General features: G+C 38.8%; 1 protein-coding gene across 3 annotated transcripts in view; it reads left to right on the top strand.

The window, feature by feature from the left end:
• slc38a12 (solute carrier family 38 member 12) overlaps positions 1–21049 on the top strand; it is a 108936-nt gene that overhangs the window by 13838 nt on the left and 74049 nt on the right. For all 3 annotated transcript variants that reach the window (XM_088599436.1, XM_088599435.1, XM_088599437.1), the window contains 2 exons: positions 10176–10275; positions 12818–12917. In XM_088599436.1, coding sequence (XP_088455562.1) covers positions 10176–10275; positions 12818–12917 — 200 coding nt within the window. The remainder of the gene's footprint in view (positions 1–10175; positions 10276–12817; positions 12918–21049) is intronic.

Here is a 21049-nt window from a genome sequence, read left to right as displayed (position 1 = left end):
TGGATTCTGCAATTTAGGATGATTTCTTCTTCTGTGTTGGTTTTGTATTAGTTTTTTTGGCCCAGCAATGATCTGGTTTTGTGGTGTGTCCAGCTTATTGCAGTTTCTTTTGCTCTTCCAGAAATGTCTGTGCCGTAACAGATTGTTTTATGATCTGTACCTATACATTGATCCTAGCACATGAGTGCAGGTACAGATTTCACCTCCATGTACTATTTGTAAAATATTTCTTCTAATTTAATAAAAATTAAAACTTAAAATTAAAATTAAAGACCAAAAAAATACCACAAGGAGCTGCAGTTGTTTGTGTGGAAGTCATTATGAAGACCGACATCAGCTTGTTCTCAGTGTTGAAATTCAGCACAACGCAAGATGAGTCAACCAAAACCATTTTGTTTACAGGAGGAGACTGTTTTTTATTTGTCCCGCATGCAAATTTTGTGTCTGCTTATTGAGTTTACTCTCAGGAGCCTAATTTGCCATGGATTTTTGTATTAATTGATTTTGTGTTTGTTGTTGGCTTTAATGACAATGCCAGGTTGACCTGACAAATGATATTTAGAGTTCTAAATAAATATGTAAGACAAATAGTTAATAGGAGGAAAACGTTTTTTTAATAACTTTTGAAGGATGGTGCGATATTAAAGGGCTTGGTATGAGCAAACTGGAACTAGGTATTGTAGGTGTGACACATGACAGAGATGTCTTGCTGGTGAAGGTTTGTAGTGATCAGGGTACATTTTCTATCCTGTCATGTGTACTGCAGAAACACTCACAATGAGTCTGTAATCTAATGAAGTGTAATCATTTATCACTGAATTGCCACAGGTGATAATTACCTGCCATCTTAATTAAGCATTTTAGTATTCACTTTGACAGACACAGCCAGAAGTGAAGAAGTTAAATCTGAAGGATATCAGTGCTGATCACTGTCTTGTTTATAGAAGCAGCAAAGGGCACATTAAAACGCAGGAACTTATCTGTGTTGTCTGTCACAGTGGTGGAAAGAGAAATTGGCGATTTTTTTAGGGATTTAGAATTGGCAGGTTTTCTTCCTGGGTTGGTTTTGTCAGCTCGCTTCATTGCCCATCTAAATGTTAAAGCCCTCGTATGCGTAGGAGAGAGAATGTGTGCTGGGTCAGGCCATCTGCTTTTTCCCACACTTGCAGCCAGGGGCTGAGCTTGGGCAAGGCAGGGAGGATGAACGCTTCAAAACTGCACACCTACCAAGGCACAGTCGGGGCTTGCACTGTGGGTAGGATCCGCTGGTTCATTCAAACCCATTCAGCAGCACTTGTCCTTGAGAAAGACCGGCCACAGTTGACTAATGACAGAGCCCAAATTCGAACCTGTGGTACTACAGGGGACAAACTGCGCTATGAATGGTTTGGCCCCTCAGGAACCCTTTCAGTGTGTAGTCAGCTTTCAGGTGTTCAGTAAGATGCTGAACTGTATATTTTCAGTAGGTGTTGGTCAGTTTTGTCCAACTTATAATGTCTGCTGAAGATAATGAATGAAAAGAAACCTGGTGCTTATTCAGTTTATCTTTTGTCTTCTGAACATTTAATACAAATAAGAACAAAAACATTCTGTAGTATTGTGTCTGTGCTTAGTCAGCATTCTCTCTGTGGATTCTAAGAGGATGAACAGTCTTCGTAGCACTGCCCCATGTGTGGTGGATTTCTTGTGAATAGAGATGACCCTGGGGGTTCGATACAGGATGTGGTGTGCTATTGGTGTGGAGCTGGTACTGTATGTTCTCCCTGGGTTTGCGTGGGTTTCCTCCACGTGCTCCAGTTTCCTCCCACAGTCCAAAGACATTCTAGTAGGTTAATTGGCTTCTGGGTTGAGTGCATGTGTGCGGAGTGATAGGCTCTAACTCTCTCATGACACTGAATTGGAGGAAAAAATATTATTTTTAAACATTTTAAATCAAAAATAGGATATATGCTCTATATTTTTTCAAACTCGCAAAAAAACCAGCTAATTTAGGAATAGTGTGCAATGAACAATAAACATCAGTTGCTTTGCATGAAATGCTGTTAAAGGCTAATTTGTGATGTTATTTTAGTAGTATAGTAACAGAGGCCAGGGTGCCAGTTATACATGAAGGACGTGATAGCAGTTTCCATTGGTTAGATGTAACAAGTATCTAGCCTGTAGCAAAGAGACATTTTGGAATATGTCTTTGGCAGGTTGGCTGACATTTTACTTTAACCCAATTCAATCTAGGTTAAAGGCTTTATCAAGCAAAGTCAGTGATTCAGAACAGTTAAACATGTCTTCGAGGTAATGGAATTGTTCCAGGATTAATTACACTGCGGGGCTGGCTGATGCATTTTTTAAGGCAGGCACATTCTTCTTTAATTACCACTGAACACACAGTTATAAATATCTTTGTTCCATTGCACGCTGTCCTGCAGTTTGGAACTTTGTGCCAGAGGTCCTTTCCCTTATCTCCCACTGGGTGGCGTTTGCGACACATGTAAAATCCTACTGCGTCCAGAGTTCCGATTCAAGAAGAACAGTGTGTGAGATTGGCTTCTTCACTTTGTTGCTTGCCCAGTAACTTCATTAAAGCTGAAGTATTCAAATATTATTAGCGTGACCTTTTAAATAACTGGCTGAGCTGTGTTACTGCAGTCCTTAGAAAGGTTCTGCTCTTCTACATCCACAGATGTTTAGTAGTTTTACATCTACAATTATTTATTATTTTACACATGGGTGAGGAGAAAGAGGTATCCACCCATATCTACTGCGCCATTGTAGGTTCCTGTTCTCTTTTCCAAGCTTTGCTCTCAGTCCATCATCTCTTTTCTTTTTTTAATGTTTTAATATTTTGTCAAAGTCTTTTTTTCAGTTTATGTGTCTGATTCATGGGCCGTAATGTTTAAGATCACCTCTTAAGCCTGGTGGTCTTGGCTAATTATCTTTTCAAGACTTTTCACTATTTCCACCACTATAGTCATTACATTATTAAACTCATAATTTCAAGTCCTGGCATAAAGATATTCCTGCCATTTTCCTACCATAGCAGGGGCGCTGTCAGTCATCACAGAAAATATTTTCTTGATATCAATTCCTCTTTCCTCAAAATAGTTAATATATGTCTTAGCTGTATCTTCCCCTGTAGTTTTGCTGTGCATGGCTGTAAGGCAACACGGCTATTCTCGGCTAATTCCATCTGAGTCAAAATATTGCTCTTCGCCGTGTCGTTTATATCCACACACTCATCAAACACAACACTAAATACTTTTACGTCTTTTAACGTCATTGTCTGCTGTTTGTTAACATGTTTGGCCTTTCCAACTATGTGTATGTCCATTGATCTAGCAGACACATGTAAGTCCTTAATTCTTGAAATTTTCATGTCTTTGTTGGGCAAACCATTAAACAAACCATCCAAACAAAGGAAAGCCTATTTTTTTATATTACCCATCTGTAAATGACTTTTCATGTTTCTCTAATTTTTTAACTTCCTTCTGTGGCTTTATTTTTGTGATATAAGTAAAGATGCTGCTTTGTTTTTCGTACCTTGCTATGGCCCTTCGATAGACTTCAAACTTGTATGCCTCATCCTTAAACTGCTGGTCATATTTTGTCTGAAAACGTCATTGGTCACATAATGTGTGACAAACGATGCTCTCACAATATAGAGCAAAAACAGCATGGCCTTTATGTTGAACAAATCCATATTCATTTCTCTCTAAAAGGGCTTAAAATATCAAACATCTTACTTTGTTTTCTTAGCAGCTGCCATTATGTCAAAAATATCGAACTTTACACAAAAATGTTTTCAGAGGCAGGTATTGGGAGCTTTTCTTTGAAAACAAAAAGCTAGCCTCACTAAAAATAATGCAGTAAATTAAGCAAAAGCCAATAGAAAGAAAGCCAAAGAGCTTTTATTGGATGCCATGCTGTTGAGAATTACAGAATAGCCAAGTGTAGTTTTGATTGTTTTTTTTTACTTAATTTCTTTGTGGCTTAGGAGACTTATATTGCAAGTGCCATTAAAAATCCCTTTGTCTGCCAATAAAGGCACATGTGCCATAGGTTGATAACCCCTGCCCTAGCATCTGTAGAAGTTCTGTAGCATTTACAATATCAATAATATGGTGCTTGTGTAGATCATGAATATTTATGTGCAGATCCGTATGCTTCCGTGTAATTATTTTTGAGTCTTTTTGTCTCATGCTTCTTATACTTAGCTGTTTCTGTAGAGTTCTATCCCAGTTTTCTTATTTCATGAGATTGATTTCATTCTTTGGTGTACTTACCGATTTTCTACAGTATATTCTGTTTCCTGAAATAAATGTTATATATAGTCACTGAATTAAGTTCAGTTTTCTTATTTTCTTCTTACCTATACACTGCATAGGTCTATATTGATCGGTATAAGGAACCTCATTGATTTGCAAAGACAAGTTTTATTTGGACTCCCTGCCTAAAGGCTTTCACTACTCTCTGAAGGGAAGTCCACCTTTAGATGCCTTGGTATCCTCTGCCTTCTGACAGTGATAAGATTACAGTTATTAGCATTGTAGCCTTAAAGCACTGGGGTTCAGTTCTGGACCTGGGGTGCTGTCTGTGTGGAGTTTGTTTCTTTGTCCCCTGCTCACATGGGTTTCCTCTGGGTGCTCCAGTTTCCACATTTCAAAGACGTATTGGTAGGTTAATTGGAAAACTCAGTGGTATGAGTGTACGTGTGTCATTCAACAGAGAATCTGGTTTTGAATGTTTTTCTTTTTTAAACGCTGTATAAGATGCTATTGTTCTTTTCACAACAAAGTATACATTTCTTTGTAATCTCTTTTTCTAGGTTTTCTGTTAGGTTTGCTTCACAGCTACTTTTCTAGCTGTGTTTTATATAGCTGGGTGCAAATTTTGGCTCACAGCAAAGATCTTTAATATCAATTTTGAGATGCTTTCCTCCTTTCCTTGGCAGATATTTGTAAAGCTCAAATATAGGTAAGAGAAATGTCATCAGTTTTGACTGCTTCTCTTCCTGTTCTTTATAGTTTGCCTCATGTCTTTTAAGCTAAGATGTTTTAGCAAAATCACAGAAGGCTTTTGGTTTCATTAGTCATCAAAGTGCAATAGACTTTGTTTAGAGATCCAAAACATGGTCAGAATTTTCTAGTGTGTAATTTTCTTGTTTTAATGGAGCACTAATTTTAAATTGTGTAAATTGTGATTGGATGCCTAGGAATATAGGTTGATGGCACCTTACAGCGATATAACTATGAACATAAATAAGTGACTTTCATAAATTACAATTGCTGCACCTTAATGTCAGCCTTTGAGGCAATGATGAATAAATAAATGAGTTCATGAATAATTACAATCTTTTCTACTATGTGTGGGAATAAATGTGTCCAAATCGAAGTTCAGTGATGCATGCTTGTTTTTTTTTTACTTTAAGTTTACTTTTTTACTTTTTTAAATTTAGGTATTTCTCCATCCAAAATAATTTTTATTAAAAAATATTGTCCAGTTGCATTAGACTTTATTTCAGTGAAATCACCAAAAAGAACCATCCACTACACACCCATCATCAAATAGGTATAATATATCAAGGTGTTTTGGGTTTTGATATTCAATCCACAGATGAGGATTTTAACTTTGACCTGGCTTTCAGTCCTTTAGCAATTTGCAGAGTCAATACATTCAATGAATGAATGAGTGAGTCATTCAGACACAGAGCCTCATAATGAAATTCCTGATTAAAAAGCAGAGACTTCAGGAGTTTGTGTTTTTTGACCCTTTACATCTTTCTGCTGAGAAGAATAATTAACCTTATTGGTACATTAAAGTTATTGGTTCATGAACTGGAAAATGATAATGGCCACCTTGTGACCTTTACAGATTTGTTTGTTCATTGTTCTCCTTTGCCAGCGCACTGCGTAAAGCGATAGAGCAAAAAAAAAAAATCCAGATAAAATAAAAAAAAAAACATTCTGAAATGACTTGCATCACTGTTGTAACACACTGGGGAATGTGGGCATTTCCTCTGGGGGGCTGTTCCATTTGTACACCACGGTTTAGGTAATTGTGTTCCTCTTCCAGTCCAAAGTCATAAGGTTTGTCTGCTGACAGATTGGTCTTCCCAAAAATTAACCTGTGGTCTTTCTTTGTTGTTCCTACTAACCTCCTCCACTCTCCCTTGATAGCTGTTCTAAAGACACAGACCTGTCTGTTTTTTCCCCCGTAAATACTCAAAGGAGGAAGCAGGTGCTCATCCAGTGTGTCAGTTTCCCTTGATTCTCTTGAAAGTCCCATGGTTCCCTGGGATCTGTAGTTTCACGGCCATCAAGCTGGCTCTCTGTGGCTCCGTTTCTTGTACGTTTTTGCTGGGAAGGTAACTGTATTTGATTACCCTGCCGCTTTGGATGTTACTCTGTTTGAGCAATGAAATAGGAGTGTCGGGAAGCTCTTCTTGACCTTACAGGCGGTACTCTGTGGCTAAGGATCTGTGCCTGGAAGGTTGCCGGTTCGCATCTTGCGGCCGGCAGAGGAATCCTACTCTGTTGGGCCCCTGAGCAAGGCCCTTAACCCCAACTGCTCCAGGGGTACTGTATAAACGGCTGACCCTGTGCTCTGACCCCAAGCTTCTCTCCCTGTCTGTGTGTCTCATGGAGAGCAAATTGAGGTATGCAAAAAGACAAATTCCTAATGCAAGAAATTGTATATGGCCAATAAAGTGATCTGATCTGATCTTAATACCCTGAAAATCTGAACCAAGTCTCTGTAATCTTGTAAATAGGAATCTTTATTATATGCCATGCTTGCTCCTGCCAAATAAGTGAAGTCTAGCTTGTGGTTTGAGACAGTGCTTTGGTAAGTAAATAGAAGTAGCTAGGTTTGCATGTCCTTGATCTATGCATTTTTCGACTGTTCACCATGTCCTTTAGCTATCTGCTCTGAATGCTCCAGATTCCCATGTATGATGCACGGAAACCTGCACATTACAGTTGGCGAAAGTCAGTAATGGCTCATTTCATTATCAGTTCATATTTATCTAACAAACAAATCCTCTTTTCCGTCCAATTCAGTGGAGCAGAATGGTGCGGTTTATGGAAGTAGGGCCCAGCTGTTCTTGTGAGCTAATGAAAGCCTGCTAACTTAGGAGTGCTTGAAGTATGAAGCATGAGCTCGAAATCCTGGCTTCATTAGCACAGACAAATCAGAGAAGGCCAAGGGCGCATCAGGCACAACCTGCTCGAGTCTGTACTGCTGTATGGGTTACTCTTGCTGTTGTGAGTCCACAATATGAATTAAATACTTTTAAAACTCAGTCCTGCTGTGCTGTCCCACATAGCTCTGTTTATTTCTCTTGCTCAGAGGTCTGGTCTGGTCTGGTCTGGTCATGGGATCAGGTGATGGACTGTCTGTAGCAGAGCGGGTTCAAAAGCCCACTATGGGTGACGCACACTTACTGTGCTGTTCACACATTTTATTTGAGATTGTCATTTGTCAGTTAGGAACTTTCTTTCACCCACAAGTAGACTTGTCAAAATTTAGTAATTTAGTATAATAACATACAAAGGTTAATACTACAAGGATGAATCCAAAAATGGTGATTTTTCCCTTTGGCTTTTTAGAAGCAAAACAAGGAGAGAAGCCCCAAATTGATGTTTTTTTGGTGACTAAGATGTGCTAAATAATCACATTCACAGAAAAGTTTTATTTAAGCTCCTTTATTAAAGATTGTAAGAAAATTGCTCTTAGTTTTAGACGAATGATGTATTTTCATTTTATATTAAGGAAAAGAACAGGCTGCTGTAAACAGTCTTGTCTAAATAGTTGTAAAAAAGACCCAGCTGTAAGATTTCATGCAGGGTTGGTGACTGAGCACAGGTAATTGACTGGTGTTAGTTACAGTCACTGGCAGCCCCCATCTACTTAGATACACAGTGGCCTAATTTGGGCTGTCAGTCTTTTCCACAGAGCCTGATAGACCTTAGCATTCCCAGTAGCATCACAAAGCTTTTCAGTGCAGCAGAACTGATTACTCTTTGAATATCGGGCTTTAGCAGTGGCAGCAGTAGTGGGTTACCAAACCAAAACTGACAATTGCTGCATTTCTTGAAAGAAGCCCAGTGTAAAAGAGGCTCGGGCACCTTATAGTTTGAGGAGTGCTCACTTTGCTCAACCGAGGAAGGGCAGATGTATTTCTATTACAGTGGGGCACTGTTGACTGTGAGAAGAGAAGTGCATGCCTCTTAAAAGATGCTGTAGTTTCAAATGCAGCCATGTTGAATACTGTGGATGCTTTAAAATATCCATTATTGCTTAAAATAGAGGAGAATGCTTGAAACTGTGCTTACAACACATTGAAATTCCTTGCCTTCTCCTTAATTTCTCATTCATATTCAACGCAGTTGCTTAGGGCCTTGAACTATAAAAGCGTTTAGCACATTTAGCAAACGGAAGGAATTTGTTTTTTAATTCTGCTGTTCCATCTTTCTTTAGAAGTTGCAAGTGCTGTTAGTCAGTGCATTTTTGGGCTTTGTGCTTATTCTGAGAATTAAGAATTAAGCTTAGTGGGAACCAATCAGGTGGTAAATGATGCCACACAGAGAGGTGGAGGAGATCAGTAGTCGCTGTGGTAACATGAATACTGATGCTTTTGAGGAGGAGTTGAGGAATCCTTGCCCCAGAGTAGAGGCCCGAACCCGGATGCCATGGCTTAAACCTAGTGTAGGATATCCTAGTCTGGTCTACGCTGGTATCCATCTTTTGGTGACCTTTGAGGAATCAACATCCACCCTCCGCCCCATATGAAAAATCATCTGATGAGGCTGTGAGAAATTTCAGTGGGCTGGTTTTGCTCCACAGCAGTTCTGTCTCCCTTACTTCCCCTGGAGAGCTCGGCCATCTTTGTCCTTCATTAATTCGCTGCTCTGTTTATTTCCATTAACACGGTGTGTCAGGGAGCAGCAGGGAGCGTCTGCCCATTTATACAGATAAAAGATTAATCAATTCAGCCTCCAAACAATAACCCTTTTCAGTTTAATGGACTCCTTGCTCTAATTTCCTGGCAATAATGAATTGACTGACGGGGAAACGGGGAGCGGGGAACCTCATTTGAGAGCTCGGCTGCGTGATAGATGTGAGGCTTGATGCTGCCTATCTGTCTTCCCTCTCAAAGTCCTCATTCTGCTGGGTTCCTTGGCTCAGACAGAGAGAGAGGAAAAAAAAGACATGGGCTCTTTGCATAAACTGATCACTTTCTTAATTAGTATGATTAATAATCTGAGCCCCGACTGGCAAAATCATCTGCTGCTCCCACTGCTCTTTGCGGGAGAGATAAATGTCCAAAATAGCAGAGGCCGGAAAATAATTTGGCCAGGCAGAATTGATATTATCTGTATTTTCTGTTTTTCTTAAGTAATTTATTTGTCAGGAATGCTAGCTTTACTAGATGTTTGCTGCAAAGATTTGGATGGTATTCCCAAAATTGCTCTTACTATATTTGATTTGTGAAGTTGCAAAACATCCATTTCAGGCTGCAGTGGCCGAAACTAGCTGTCAGAGATGTGTTTCACGTGGTAAATGTGGTCCGTGGCACAAAAGATGGTCAGGATCACTGTGTGCTATTAAATGACTAGATCCCCTGGATCTCCAAAAGCCATATCGTGTAGATTTTAGTTAACATTGTTTGTTAACATTTTTTCACATCCAGTTCAGGGCTGTGGGGGCGGTGGAGCCGATCCCAGTAAGCAACAGGCACAAGGCAGGATATACCCAGGATGGGACGCCAGTCCTTGGCAGGGCACACACAGACGCAAACACACACTCACACCAGGGCCAATTTTCCTAGCTGGAGCCAGAGGAAACGGGAACACCCGGAGGAAACTGATACAGAAACAGGGAGAACTTACAAACTCCATGAAATTAGAATTGAACCCAGGGCTTCAGTGTTATAAGGCAGCAATGCTAACCACTGGGCTCCCATGCCACCCACAAATCCCCTTCTAAAAACTTTGGGAAGCTCCATTTCAGTTGTTGTTTGACACTCACTGCTTTCCTCCCATTTTGGTAGATTTCCTGTTCTCCAGCTCAGAATCTTAATCGCACTCCCAGAAACCAAAATGATCCACTTGCTTTCCTTTTGTTCACAGGGAATTGGAGGATGGCCAGGTTTACATTGATGTATTTTGTTCTGTTCGCAGTTGGCCTCAACATGTTTTACATCTGCATCATTGTGTACCTCTATGGAGACCTGGCGATCTACGCTGCTGCGGTGCCCATCTCTCTGATGGAAGTGGCCTGGTGAGTAGTCCTGACTTCACTTGGAGGAATGGGGACACGTATGCATTGGGTAGTGCTGTGCCTTGTGTATGTGGGCTCTCTTTGGAGGTTGTCACTGGAGACAATCCAAGGAAAATCAATGAATGCATTGCAAAGCTTTCATTTTCTTAGCATAGTAAATCTTTATCTGGGCCAGGATCCTCCCTCGTATGTCTGCACTGCATTAGTCGCTTGTTACCCCTTGAACTTTTTCAGGCAAGGTGGATCAGATCTTATATCAAATATTGCGCACAGTTCTTTATCAGATCCCAAAGGTACATTAGCTTCTGTGAGTGCAGGGAAGTCAGCCAGTGTCCCCCTTGCATAGTAGTTTGATGCATCTAAGGTTATGAACTATAGGCTTTTAGGGATCCCTTTACATATGGAGTGGAAAAGCAGTACATGTAATGTCCATTTAACATCACTCACATAACTAAATGAAAGGTAACTGTAAGGTGCTCAAGTGCTGTAAATTTGCGAAACATGTCTGATTTTATGCCCATCAGGGCTGTTCATGGCAGACAAAGCCCTTAATTGTGAGGAAAGCAAAATCTCCAATACTGTGACTTGACTGATTCAGTAAAACGTGCTCAGCAACTGCTACACAATGCGGACCCCAGAGATTTTTGAACCACCCTGAATTACTATATGTGAGAAAAGATGTAGTCATGGCCCTTTGCACCAGGTGTTACCCCTTGGACTGTCAGCCTTTGCCACTCGTTGCAGAGGTTCTGGCAGGAGCCCTTTTGATCTTGTGCGAGTGCTGCTAGACCCCAGACAAAATTTAGTTTGCAGCCTTTCTGTATGTTCCGTTTGTTGCCGTCACTTCTAATAACATCGGTGGGTGCTAAATTGGTAGTACTCACACTGATAGTATTGTTGGCCGTCTCAGTCATTCAGTTTCAGTGCCTCCGATAACGTCACTGTTCCCTCTTCCCGAGTAACAGCTTCCAGATGTGTTTTATATAGTGCCCTAAATCCAATAGCCTTACCTTGAGTGATTACATATTTCATAAGGCAGACTGTCACGTCTTGTGACCTATGGTTTCCCGATCTCATTCTCCCAGAGACTACTTGAAGGTTGTTTTCCAGTTTCTGTTTTACTGTAGCTCGAGTCTTTATTTTTAGCTTTTCTTTCATAATTACATTTTTCCTATAATGATATTGCGAAAGTCTGCTTTGTTTGAAACATAGCTGGGAGCAAGAAGAAAGGATTTGTTCCTGGACTGGAATTTAGGCAGCATTTTTCTTTAATAGCATCCTTCTCAGCTTCTCTTTTTATCTTGAGAAATTGCTAATTTAGTATAGCTCCAGCTGTCATGTAATGTAGAGGTCAAAGTGAAAATGCCCATTCCTGAGTAATTTGATCTGCTGTTTTTAGCTTGTTACATTTTTTTAAAGTTAAGATGGATGAATAGATGTGCACATTAAAATAATGCTAAATATAGCATGCTAATTTGGCAATTTTAACACTACTATCCGTTTAAGAGTTGTTTGCAGGGGTCTAGCAAATGACTCCCAGCCATGAGATTAAAGCTGATCTTTTGACTTCTTTCAATTAATATTGGGATCAAATCCTCGGATCAATTAACGATCAGCAACCAAACAAACTATATGGATTGGCTTCCTCTTATAGCCTTTCTTTACACATCACAGTCTGCAATGTGTAAAACCTGAAATGCTGTTCATCTGCATTTGTAAAGCTGAATAAGTTGTTGCTAATTGTGATAAAGGCCAGTTACATGTGTTTAAAGATTTAAATAAATGCTTCATTGTATGTCTTTTGGGAGTGTCCCTCAGACAGTCCTATAATATTTGTGAAAATCAAATTAAGACGGTGTTTATTTGGCAAATGATGTTAAGGATGTACCTGATTGTTTTGCATGAAAAGGTATAAATTGGCATAATCAGTTACAGTGTGTTTTGGAAATATTTGTGCTTTGTTAGCATTTAAACAAAGGCTAAATTTCGCTCAATATTCATTAGTTAATCTCTCTTTTTTATTCCAAAATATAAACCTTGATTTTGCCAGACTATGCTGGAGTTTTTAAATTATTTGATGCTGAAATAATACACAGCTGCTCTAAAAGGATGTATTGGTGTGGAAGTTGTATTAAGTTTAAGTTGAAAGCCCTTTAGAGAACTGATAAATTAAGTCAGCATAGTCAGAATTAGAGACGTTAGAGAAGACATTAGAGAAGAACAGATTACACAAATCAGATCACAAAAGTATTTTTTCAAGCACATGCTTGTGTTTAAACAGCCTGTTACTTTCCCCTTCTCCTGATATATGGTCTAACAACAAAAGGAAGCCCAATTCTCATGACGGAGTGTATTCTGCAGTGAGTTTCAGAGAATGGGTTAAATAGGCTTTTGCTCCTTCTCGACCTTCTGATAAATACAGTTCCTTATATTACCAAACTGATAGCTTAGAATGTTTTCTTTTTTATCCACTGTGATTCTGTTCATCACCGTGCTAAAGGTGTCAACCTTAAAGAGCCCTCCTGTTCCTCATGTTCTGCAGTGGGAACCATTCGTGCAGCGCAGGGAGCAGCGTCAAGTACAACGACACTGATGCATGCTGGGGCCCCGTCAAGCGGAAGGACGCCTACAGGGTGTTTCTGGTACGAGCTTTTCTCTCACATCCCTCTGCTCAGAACAGCTTCTCACCCACACAGAGTGTCTATCATCACTCGTTTTATCCACTTCCACAAGTTATCCACAAGTTCTCAAGAGCCTCATCCGCGGAGGTGAGCGACAGGCATCAGTGAGAATCTGTGCGAAAAGGTGACTTGTTTAGGTTTCTTCAGCGAAGGAAAGGCTGGGGAACCGAACCCCCAGTTCTGAAAATGAAATTGTTCAGAGATGACCTTCGTTTGGTGAAAATCTTATTCCCTGTTCCTAATGTATTTCTGTCCCTGTCAACTCTCACAATTTTGGAGGTGCAAACCAGACAACGGTCTCTTGACATTTTTCTGGACCTCAGATGCAATGAGAACTAATGTGTAAAAATGTGTATAAAATCAAATTAAAAATTTGAGCAGTGAAATAATTGTGTGATCTACTTAGCCTAGCTTCACACAGACAGTCCCTAGCGACAGCATTCTCTGTCTTTTGGCTTGAAGATAGACCTGTGAAGCAGCTACCACTTTGAAAGCTATTTACAGCAGTGAGCCATTTGGATAGTATGCCATATTGGTTAATACTGCTCACAAGGAGTGTATTGATGCTTTAGTTATTTTTGCTTTAGTTGTTCTGGGTATTTGTAGCAAATTATTTGCTCTGAAAGAATGTGGTGGAGCAAAAACAGGAATAGGCTGCTAATGATTTTGCATTTAATGTATTGTATTTTGGTCTGCTTTTTTCTAAAACAGACCTTAAATGATTTCAGATTAGTTTTACATTGAGAGGCTGAAATTCAAATACCATCAGACACCTCCCTGCTACAAATCGTTCTGATTTAGACATTGCTGATCTTAAATCTCATTTTTTTGGATTTGTCAGAACTGTACATCAATCCCTGTTGTGGGTTCTGAGCACTTACCATTTGTCATTTGAACTTCTCTAGTGGCTCAGAAGTGAGGCACTGCACTGGATCAAGTGTTTCCGTAATACTTCCTACCAATTATTAGTGATTTTCATGCTCTCAAATCACATTACATACAGGAGGGCACCCACTTCAGCACTGAGAAATTGCTTCACCTGCTGAATTAAGGGCGAACTTTAGGGAGGTCAGATTGGACAAGTTCAGAGTGGAATTTAGCCAGGATGCAGGTGTTAACACCTAAGCCTTACAAGACCCCCAGTTTCTATAGGTCTCTTTACAAAGGTTTAGACTAAATGAACACTATTGTTGTATTCTGTGAAAGCTATCTTTTTTTAATGCTGACTCCCTGATTTCTGCATCCGAAGATGTGTGGCTTTGTCAGTTTGGTTTCTTCAGTGTGTGTTGAAGAGTGTGCCTAAGAAGCTCCCATTTCATTCTATGTGACAAATTAAAGCAGCCTGCGAGAGACTATTTTTTCCTCGTTTCAATTTTTTTAACTTATAGCAAACCTTCCACTCCACCACAAAGTCAAACTTCACTAATTTTTTTATTTGCTTTTCTTTTCAAGTAAATGGAAAGCAGGTTCATGAATGTACTTTCCTTCAAATACATTCTATAGGATATTTTCTTTGGTGCATTTTTTAGTGATATATTTAAATTCAGAGTGGACTTGTGCTTCTAAATTACTTGCTTTGATTTCCATCCATGTATTTTCTAAGTGCTTCATGCAATTCAAGGTCACATGGGAGCTTTAAACCCAGGACATCAGCACTACGAAGAAGCAACTAACATATATTACTGCTGCCTTGCTTTGACTTCAAAGAGCAAAAATGTTTTGAAATATTCAACAATAACCTCTTATGTGCTACTTGTACATTTCTGACAGAATTAGTTGCTAGCACACTCCCCTTTGAGTTATCATGGTAAATCTATTTGCATTACGAATTCAGGGGTTTAAGTGGCTTTGGAGGGAGTTACCTCACTCCAGTTTCAAATAATAAAAGAAGGACTTGTGGGAAGGTATTTGGGAAAAGTTGTATTCAGCAGAGCCCTGTTTCTTGGCATTTTTTGTCAGCTTCTGTGCTCTGTTCCTGTGTCAGTAATAAACATCTGTCTCTGTTACCTTTAATGTTCCTCACTCTGGATGTATTACAAATAATATCCAGTGCCGTTTTCAGGAATGAAACAGTAGGGGGGTGTCTTGTGAGCGGAAGTTTGTACTTGATGTCCTGTTAAAATTCAGCAGTGCCTCTGACCAAAATCACTCAATTGTTATAGCGTGTGGGGGCAGCCATCTTTCAGTTCAATTTTGCGTGTTAGACAGTTTGATTAGGTCCACCTGAGGTGTAGATCATGAATCAAAAGAGAAGAAAAAAAAATAGCTCAATCCAAATTTTGTTCTGAAACATCAGTCATTTTGTGATAAGCCCTTATGGTTCCCATCACTGATGTGTAAGCAAGAGTGAAGAATGGGTGTCAGGCTTTTGCAAAACTGAAGCTGCACTTCACTCTTGGAAATCTGCTTCAGCTTCATCTTTGTAAATTGCTCTCTGGTTGTTAGGGATGATGCAAGGTGCTATATCAGAATGTAGTTGACCTTTATGTGTTTTATAAGTATTTTGTTCTGTGCCTTCCACATTATTAGTAAAACTATTTCTGTTAAAAGGACACCCTCATAATTGGGAAAGTTTTATTCTGCAGTTCTTAAAGGCCCATGGAGTTTAATATTTATTGATTTTGTCCGACTGTTTGTTTTGAACCCTGAATGATGCAGAAAGCTGAGTGTGTGTCTGCTCTGTTTTTTTTCATCCCTTGGTTTAAAATCTGTTCTTTGAAATATCTGAACATTTTGTTGGCCAGTTTCAAGAAGGTGGAAGTGATACATCACTGTAAACAGTACGCAGGTCCTTCAAAGTCATGGATTACCATCTGTACATTTTCAAACCCCTTTATTTAATGCAGGGTTTTGAGGAAGTCAGAGTCTATCCTGGAAAACAGGAAAAAGGCACACGTATACTTTGTTTTTATTACATATCTTCAAAATGTTCATGTCTACATCTGCCAGGTGTTTGTCTAAACATTTTTGAATTTCATTTGCATCTTCTCTTATTTTGCTATCTTTGGTGTCATAATCTTTTTGGTATCAATGGTAAACTTGACTAGTATGCTAACTATATCAGTTTCAAGCTCATTAATATAAATCAGGTAGAGCACAGATACTAATACAGACCCATCTCATACTTCGCTAATAACCTCTGTCCAGTTTGAGCATATACCCCTCATCTGGTATAAGAATTAAATGCTTCTAAACTAATTTCTTTCATTAGGTGGGAAGAAATAGTGGCCACCTTTGAATTTTCTGTAAGATCTGTCCTAGATGTATCATCCGCAGCAGGCAGTAACTCATCAGATGATTTGAATAGGCTCAGTAGGATCACAGTTGCAGCAATATATTGCATAAAAGTTGGTTTCCTGTAATTGCTCTCCCTTTTCTCAGGGGTTGTGAGGATAGCAAAGTGGAATGAGAGCACAATTCCAAGCAATACAATTGTGGGAACAAGTGTCTAATAATGGATGGAAGGATGATGATTTATTGCCTTAATTTTTTTTCACCTGGATTTCATTCACCCTATTATTACAATAACTTCATCTCGTTCATCACGCTGAGCATTTAGGTCCTCCTTTTCATAGTCTTGTTTATCTTCTTTTCAGGTTTGTTACATTTAAGGGATCACACAAAGTGTACATTGTTAAAGAAGAGTTCAGCAATGCTGTGTCAGTGTGGCTAGGAATGTTCTGTTTACTGTAATCACTCCAATTACATAAAAAGGAACAAGGAGAATGCTTTGTTTCTGTCCTTATGATTCCTTTTCTGCATGCTAATATATTCCAATTATTTGAATGTCTGATCCAATTTAAATTTGTTTACTCAGCAGATTATGCAGTTTCCATTATCGGCTGCTGTAATTTCTAGTATAGGACGTGTTTTAATTGTCTTTCCTTCATTACAAAGTTGTTTCTTCATGTTCACTGGTTTTGGCTGCAAAGTGCCTTCTGTGCCCTTGTGCCCTTAACTATAATTAGTTTAGACAAATATGAGAGAAGAAGAGAGAGAAAATGTGATTCTCATAATTATGCCTTTTTATTAGGTTTACTGTGCTCTCAGGCAGAAATCAAGTTCCATTTTTTTAAATGAAATCTTATTAAATTTCATTTCTTTGTGGACTTTTTGTCATTAATAAATTATATGTTTAATAAAAGGGTTATCTCTTTTGAATGCAAATGGGAGAATGCACGCTGGCCTTTATTTCCCTAACTGCAGCTGTGGTTGGTTTTAATGTTTGATCTTCCTGCCAGGACTGATGCAACAGGTCTCATTCCATTATGAAATTTTGATTTTGGAGCTGCTGTGCATGTAAAGTATAGGCCTCCACTGGCACACTACCACTACCCCCACCCCCACCTGCTATGCCATTTGCTTGAAACCTGTCAGGTCCAAATTCCATTCTAGTCACAGAGGATACAGGAAAAAGATACCAGCTGCATTTTCCTATCGTGGCTGTCATGTCCTTAAAGATTATTGAAAGCAGGCAGTCGTCTCCTGCCCTGTGATAAGAAATGCTCAAAGTCATGAATGCTCTCACCCAGCAGTCAGAAGCAGAAAATTGTTGCTGCATTAATGGGCACACATCAAAGGGAATGCATTTGTATGGCTACTTGGCCTACAGAGTGAACCTTTGAAAAAGGAAACTTAAGTAGAAATTCTGCAGAGGAAAGAAATGTGTAAGTTGTACTTATTCAGGCTGTGTGCTTTAAAGCAGTGCCTGTTCTTGCACTGTACCTGAATCTTACCGGCTTTTCCTTCTTAAAACCACTTCACAGATCTCACAACTTGTCGCTATGACTCCTAGCGTTTTGGAAGCCAGGCTTGGGACTGTTTTTTCTTACCCGTCCCTTGATTGAAATGGTCTTGATGAAATGAAACAGAAACTTTGCCCTTTGCCCACCTGTTGTAGCCACAAAAATGAAGAATCACAAATTTATGGAAATAAATATGGATAATGTGCTTACTATTCTTTAATATATAAGTAAATAATCAGCATGCCTGGATCCTGCCTTTTGCTAGTTGTTTGAACGGACTTTCTTCCAGTTGGTCTGGCCCTTTGTGCTTTGTAACTAGCAACAAAACTGCTTGGTGCTTAATAGAGTACAGTGTGTTAATTATCTGCAGCATCCCCGGGAAAACATAAAAGCAACTTGGCGTCTTGAATTACTTTTACCAGCTTTAATATATTTTTAATTTTACTTTTGTATTGAGAACCCCATTAAGATTTCAGCAAATACTGCTGCAAGAAATGTTCATTAGTTTTGTTTGGAGTTTTAATTAAATCATTAAAATTTAAAATGAGCATAATTTTTTCGCTATAAAGGCTGTGTCATTACAGAAACAAAATATAATTTGGACATTTTGTTCTATTGCATTCTAAAATTATGTTCTCATTATTTTGCATTTGTTGTTTACTTAAAAAATATATACTTAATTGTGCTACAAACTCACATTATGGCTGTATTTAATAATAGGAACCGGGTAGTTTGTGCACATAAATTATAGAGGGCACTTAAAAGTCTTGGTATTCCTTTTTGGAGTTATTTCCCATTGCTGTTTCAAAGTCTCAGCGGTTTTTAAGTGACTGACATGGGATACTGTCCTCCATGTAGATAAGAGCAGTTCATTCATTATTGATGAGCTTGTTTTAGTTAAATGTTAATTCCACACTCCCCCACCCTGCTTGTAAAAATTACTCTTGTATACTGACCTAAGAAGAACAATTGCACAGTATACTGTTAGTGAGGAAAAAAAAGTTGCGCATGATATAATGTATCATTCAGCTTGGTGTATAAAATGGTAGAAATGTTGTGCATATCCTGGTATGTATGAAAGGGTAGAAATGTTAATCACTTTGAATGAAAGCATCTACTAACTAATAATGATTATAATAATAATTATAGCGCTTTTCTGGACACTCCACTCAACGCGCTTTACAGGTAATTATAATAATAATAATAATAATAATAATAATAATAAACTTTATTTTATATAGCGCCTTTAAAGGTGGCTTCTCAAAGCGCTTTACAGGATGACAATAACAATAAATAAGAAGACTACAACAATAAATAAGAAAATTTCACAAGACAGGACACAATTATAATTACAACAATACAACAATAACAATAGAGGAGACCGTGGAAGATGGTATTAAGAAGAGCAGAGGGGTGAAGAATGGAACCAGTTAAGTAAAGGCTTTTCTGAAGAAGAAGGTTTTGAGTCTGGATTTGAAGGAGTTTAGAGAAGGTGACTCTCTAATATCCTTGGGCAAAGAGTTCCAGAGCTTGGGGGCATAGCAGGAGAAGGCCCTGTCGCCCATACAATGTAGACGGGCTTGGGAGACAGTAAGGAGGGCAGAATTTGAAGAGCGGAGGTTGCGAGGTGGGGAGTAGGGCGATAAAAGTTCAGACAGGTATTGAGGTGCCAAGCCATGTAAAGCCTTGTAGGTGAGCATGAGGATTTTAAAGTCTACGCGGAATTTGACCGGAAGCCAGTGCAAGGACTCCAGGATAGGAGTAATGTGAACACTTGCACTAGACCTGGTCAGGAGTAATGGGGAACTCCCCTCCACCACCACCAATGTGTAACCCCCACCTGGGTGATGTGACGGCAGTCAAAGTGTGCCAGTGTGCCCCTCAAACTCCAGCTATCAGTGGGGAGGAGATCGGAGTAAAGAAGCCGGTTCATAGATGGGGATTATTAGGAAGCCATGATTGGTAAAGGCAAAGAAAAAATCTCTACCCTTCTAATTTTTTTGCACTATAGCATTACTATTGCAGTGTTGTCTGCAATAATCATGCAATAGTAATGTTCACAAGGACGGGGGAATGAATACCACAGTAGGACAGTAGGAGTACAAACCCAAAAACAATCATGTTTCCTTTTTCAGAGGGAAGGGCGTTAAAGTCTGCTAGTCACTTTTCCTGCTCAGTGCGGCAGGAGGCTTGAATGTCACGTTATTCTCTTTTGATTTTTTCACCAAGCTGTCCGTTTTGTATGGAGGCAGTTGTCTGGGGTAATAGAAATTTGATGTCTTGGACATTAATATGTCTGTTGAGTTTAGGTTTAGGAAAAAAGATTAAAAGCAGCGCGATTATGATGTCACGGGGCCCAGCTTTAATCTTCTGTGGGTGGCTGTCAGAGATGGAAGGCAAGACTAATGCCAGAGTAAAGGAAAGAGAGATCGTTCTCTTCGAGGGATTTCCTCATGTGGTGCCATGTACCATAAGAATTTTCTGTCTGAAAGGATTTTCTATTCTAAAATACTACAGCCATAAATTTATGTGAGCAATACAGTAGGTCACCTTTTGTGATCATTAACAAAGTGTTCATTTGGGAGAAATATTTATTAATTGTACTTTATTTGAAGGTTTGGGGAGATTTATTCTTTTAGTGCTTTCAAACCCAAAAGTTCCACCTAGAAAATTAAATTTGCAATTCTGTTCTATGAGATTCAATAAGAAAATTAAAATTAAATGGAGAAATAAAAATAAAATAGCATTCAGTTTAATAAGCTCAAAGATGGGTTAAAATTGTATCTGATTTGCTTTGGGGTTGGTGATAAACCATGCCTGTAAACATCTCTTTAGACAGGTGTAATGATTTCCAGACAGTAATGGCAGTGAGAAAATGCCCATAGGCATCAGACCTGAATAAACAATGTTATATAACTTTCTTTGCATACAAGACCATTTGAAAAACTAAAGCTAAACACCTGAAAGTATTTATATTTAGTCTTGGTTTATTATTTCCTGTATAATTACATGAATTATTCAAATTAAATTGTATCTCAAAAACTAGTACAATGTGCGTTGAGTGAAATCTAGTATTTACTCAATACCAAGACCTCAAAAATCAAGCACATTGTTTTCACTGCATTCTTAACACTGTTAAGAAGGTACACTTTAGATTTTTTTTAAATTTAAAATATACAATGTTAACTAATATATTTTGTTTTGACAATAGAAGCATTTTTACCCTACAGTTGCTTTGTAGGGTAGAAATGCTTTTCTCTCCTAGTTTAGTTCAGCAGGCATCTAGCAGAGTCATTCCACAATATTTTATCAACCTGTTATGAATATTACATTGTTATTTAAATGCAG

The sequence above is a fragment of the Lepisosteus platostomus genome, chromosome 11 (genome assembly GCF_059453375.1).
Source record: "Lepisosteus platostomus isolate fLepPlt1 chromosome 11, fLepPlt1.hap1, whole genome shotgun sequence".
Lineage (NCBI taxonomy): Eukaryota > Metazoa > Chordata > Actinopteri > Semionotiformes > Lepisosteidae > Lepisosteus > Lepisosteus platostomus.
Note: the sequence above shows the minus strand (reverse complement) of the source record. Positions and strands in the feature narration are given on the sequence as shown.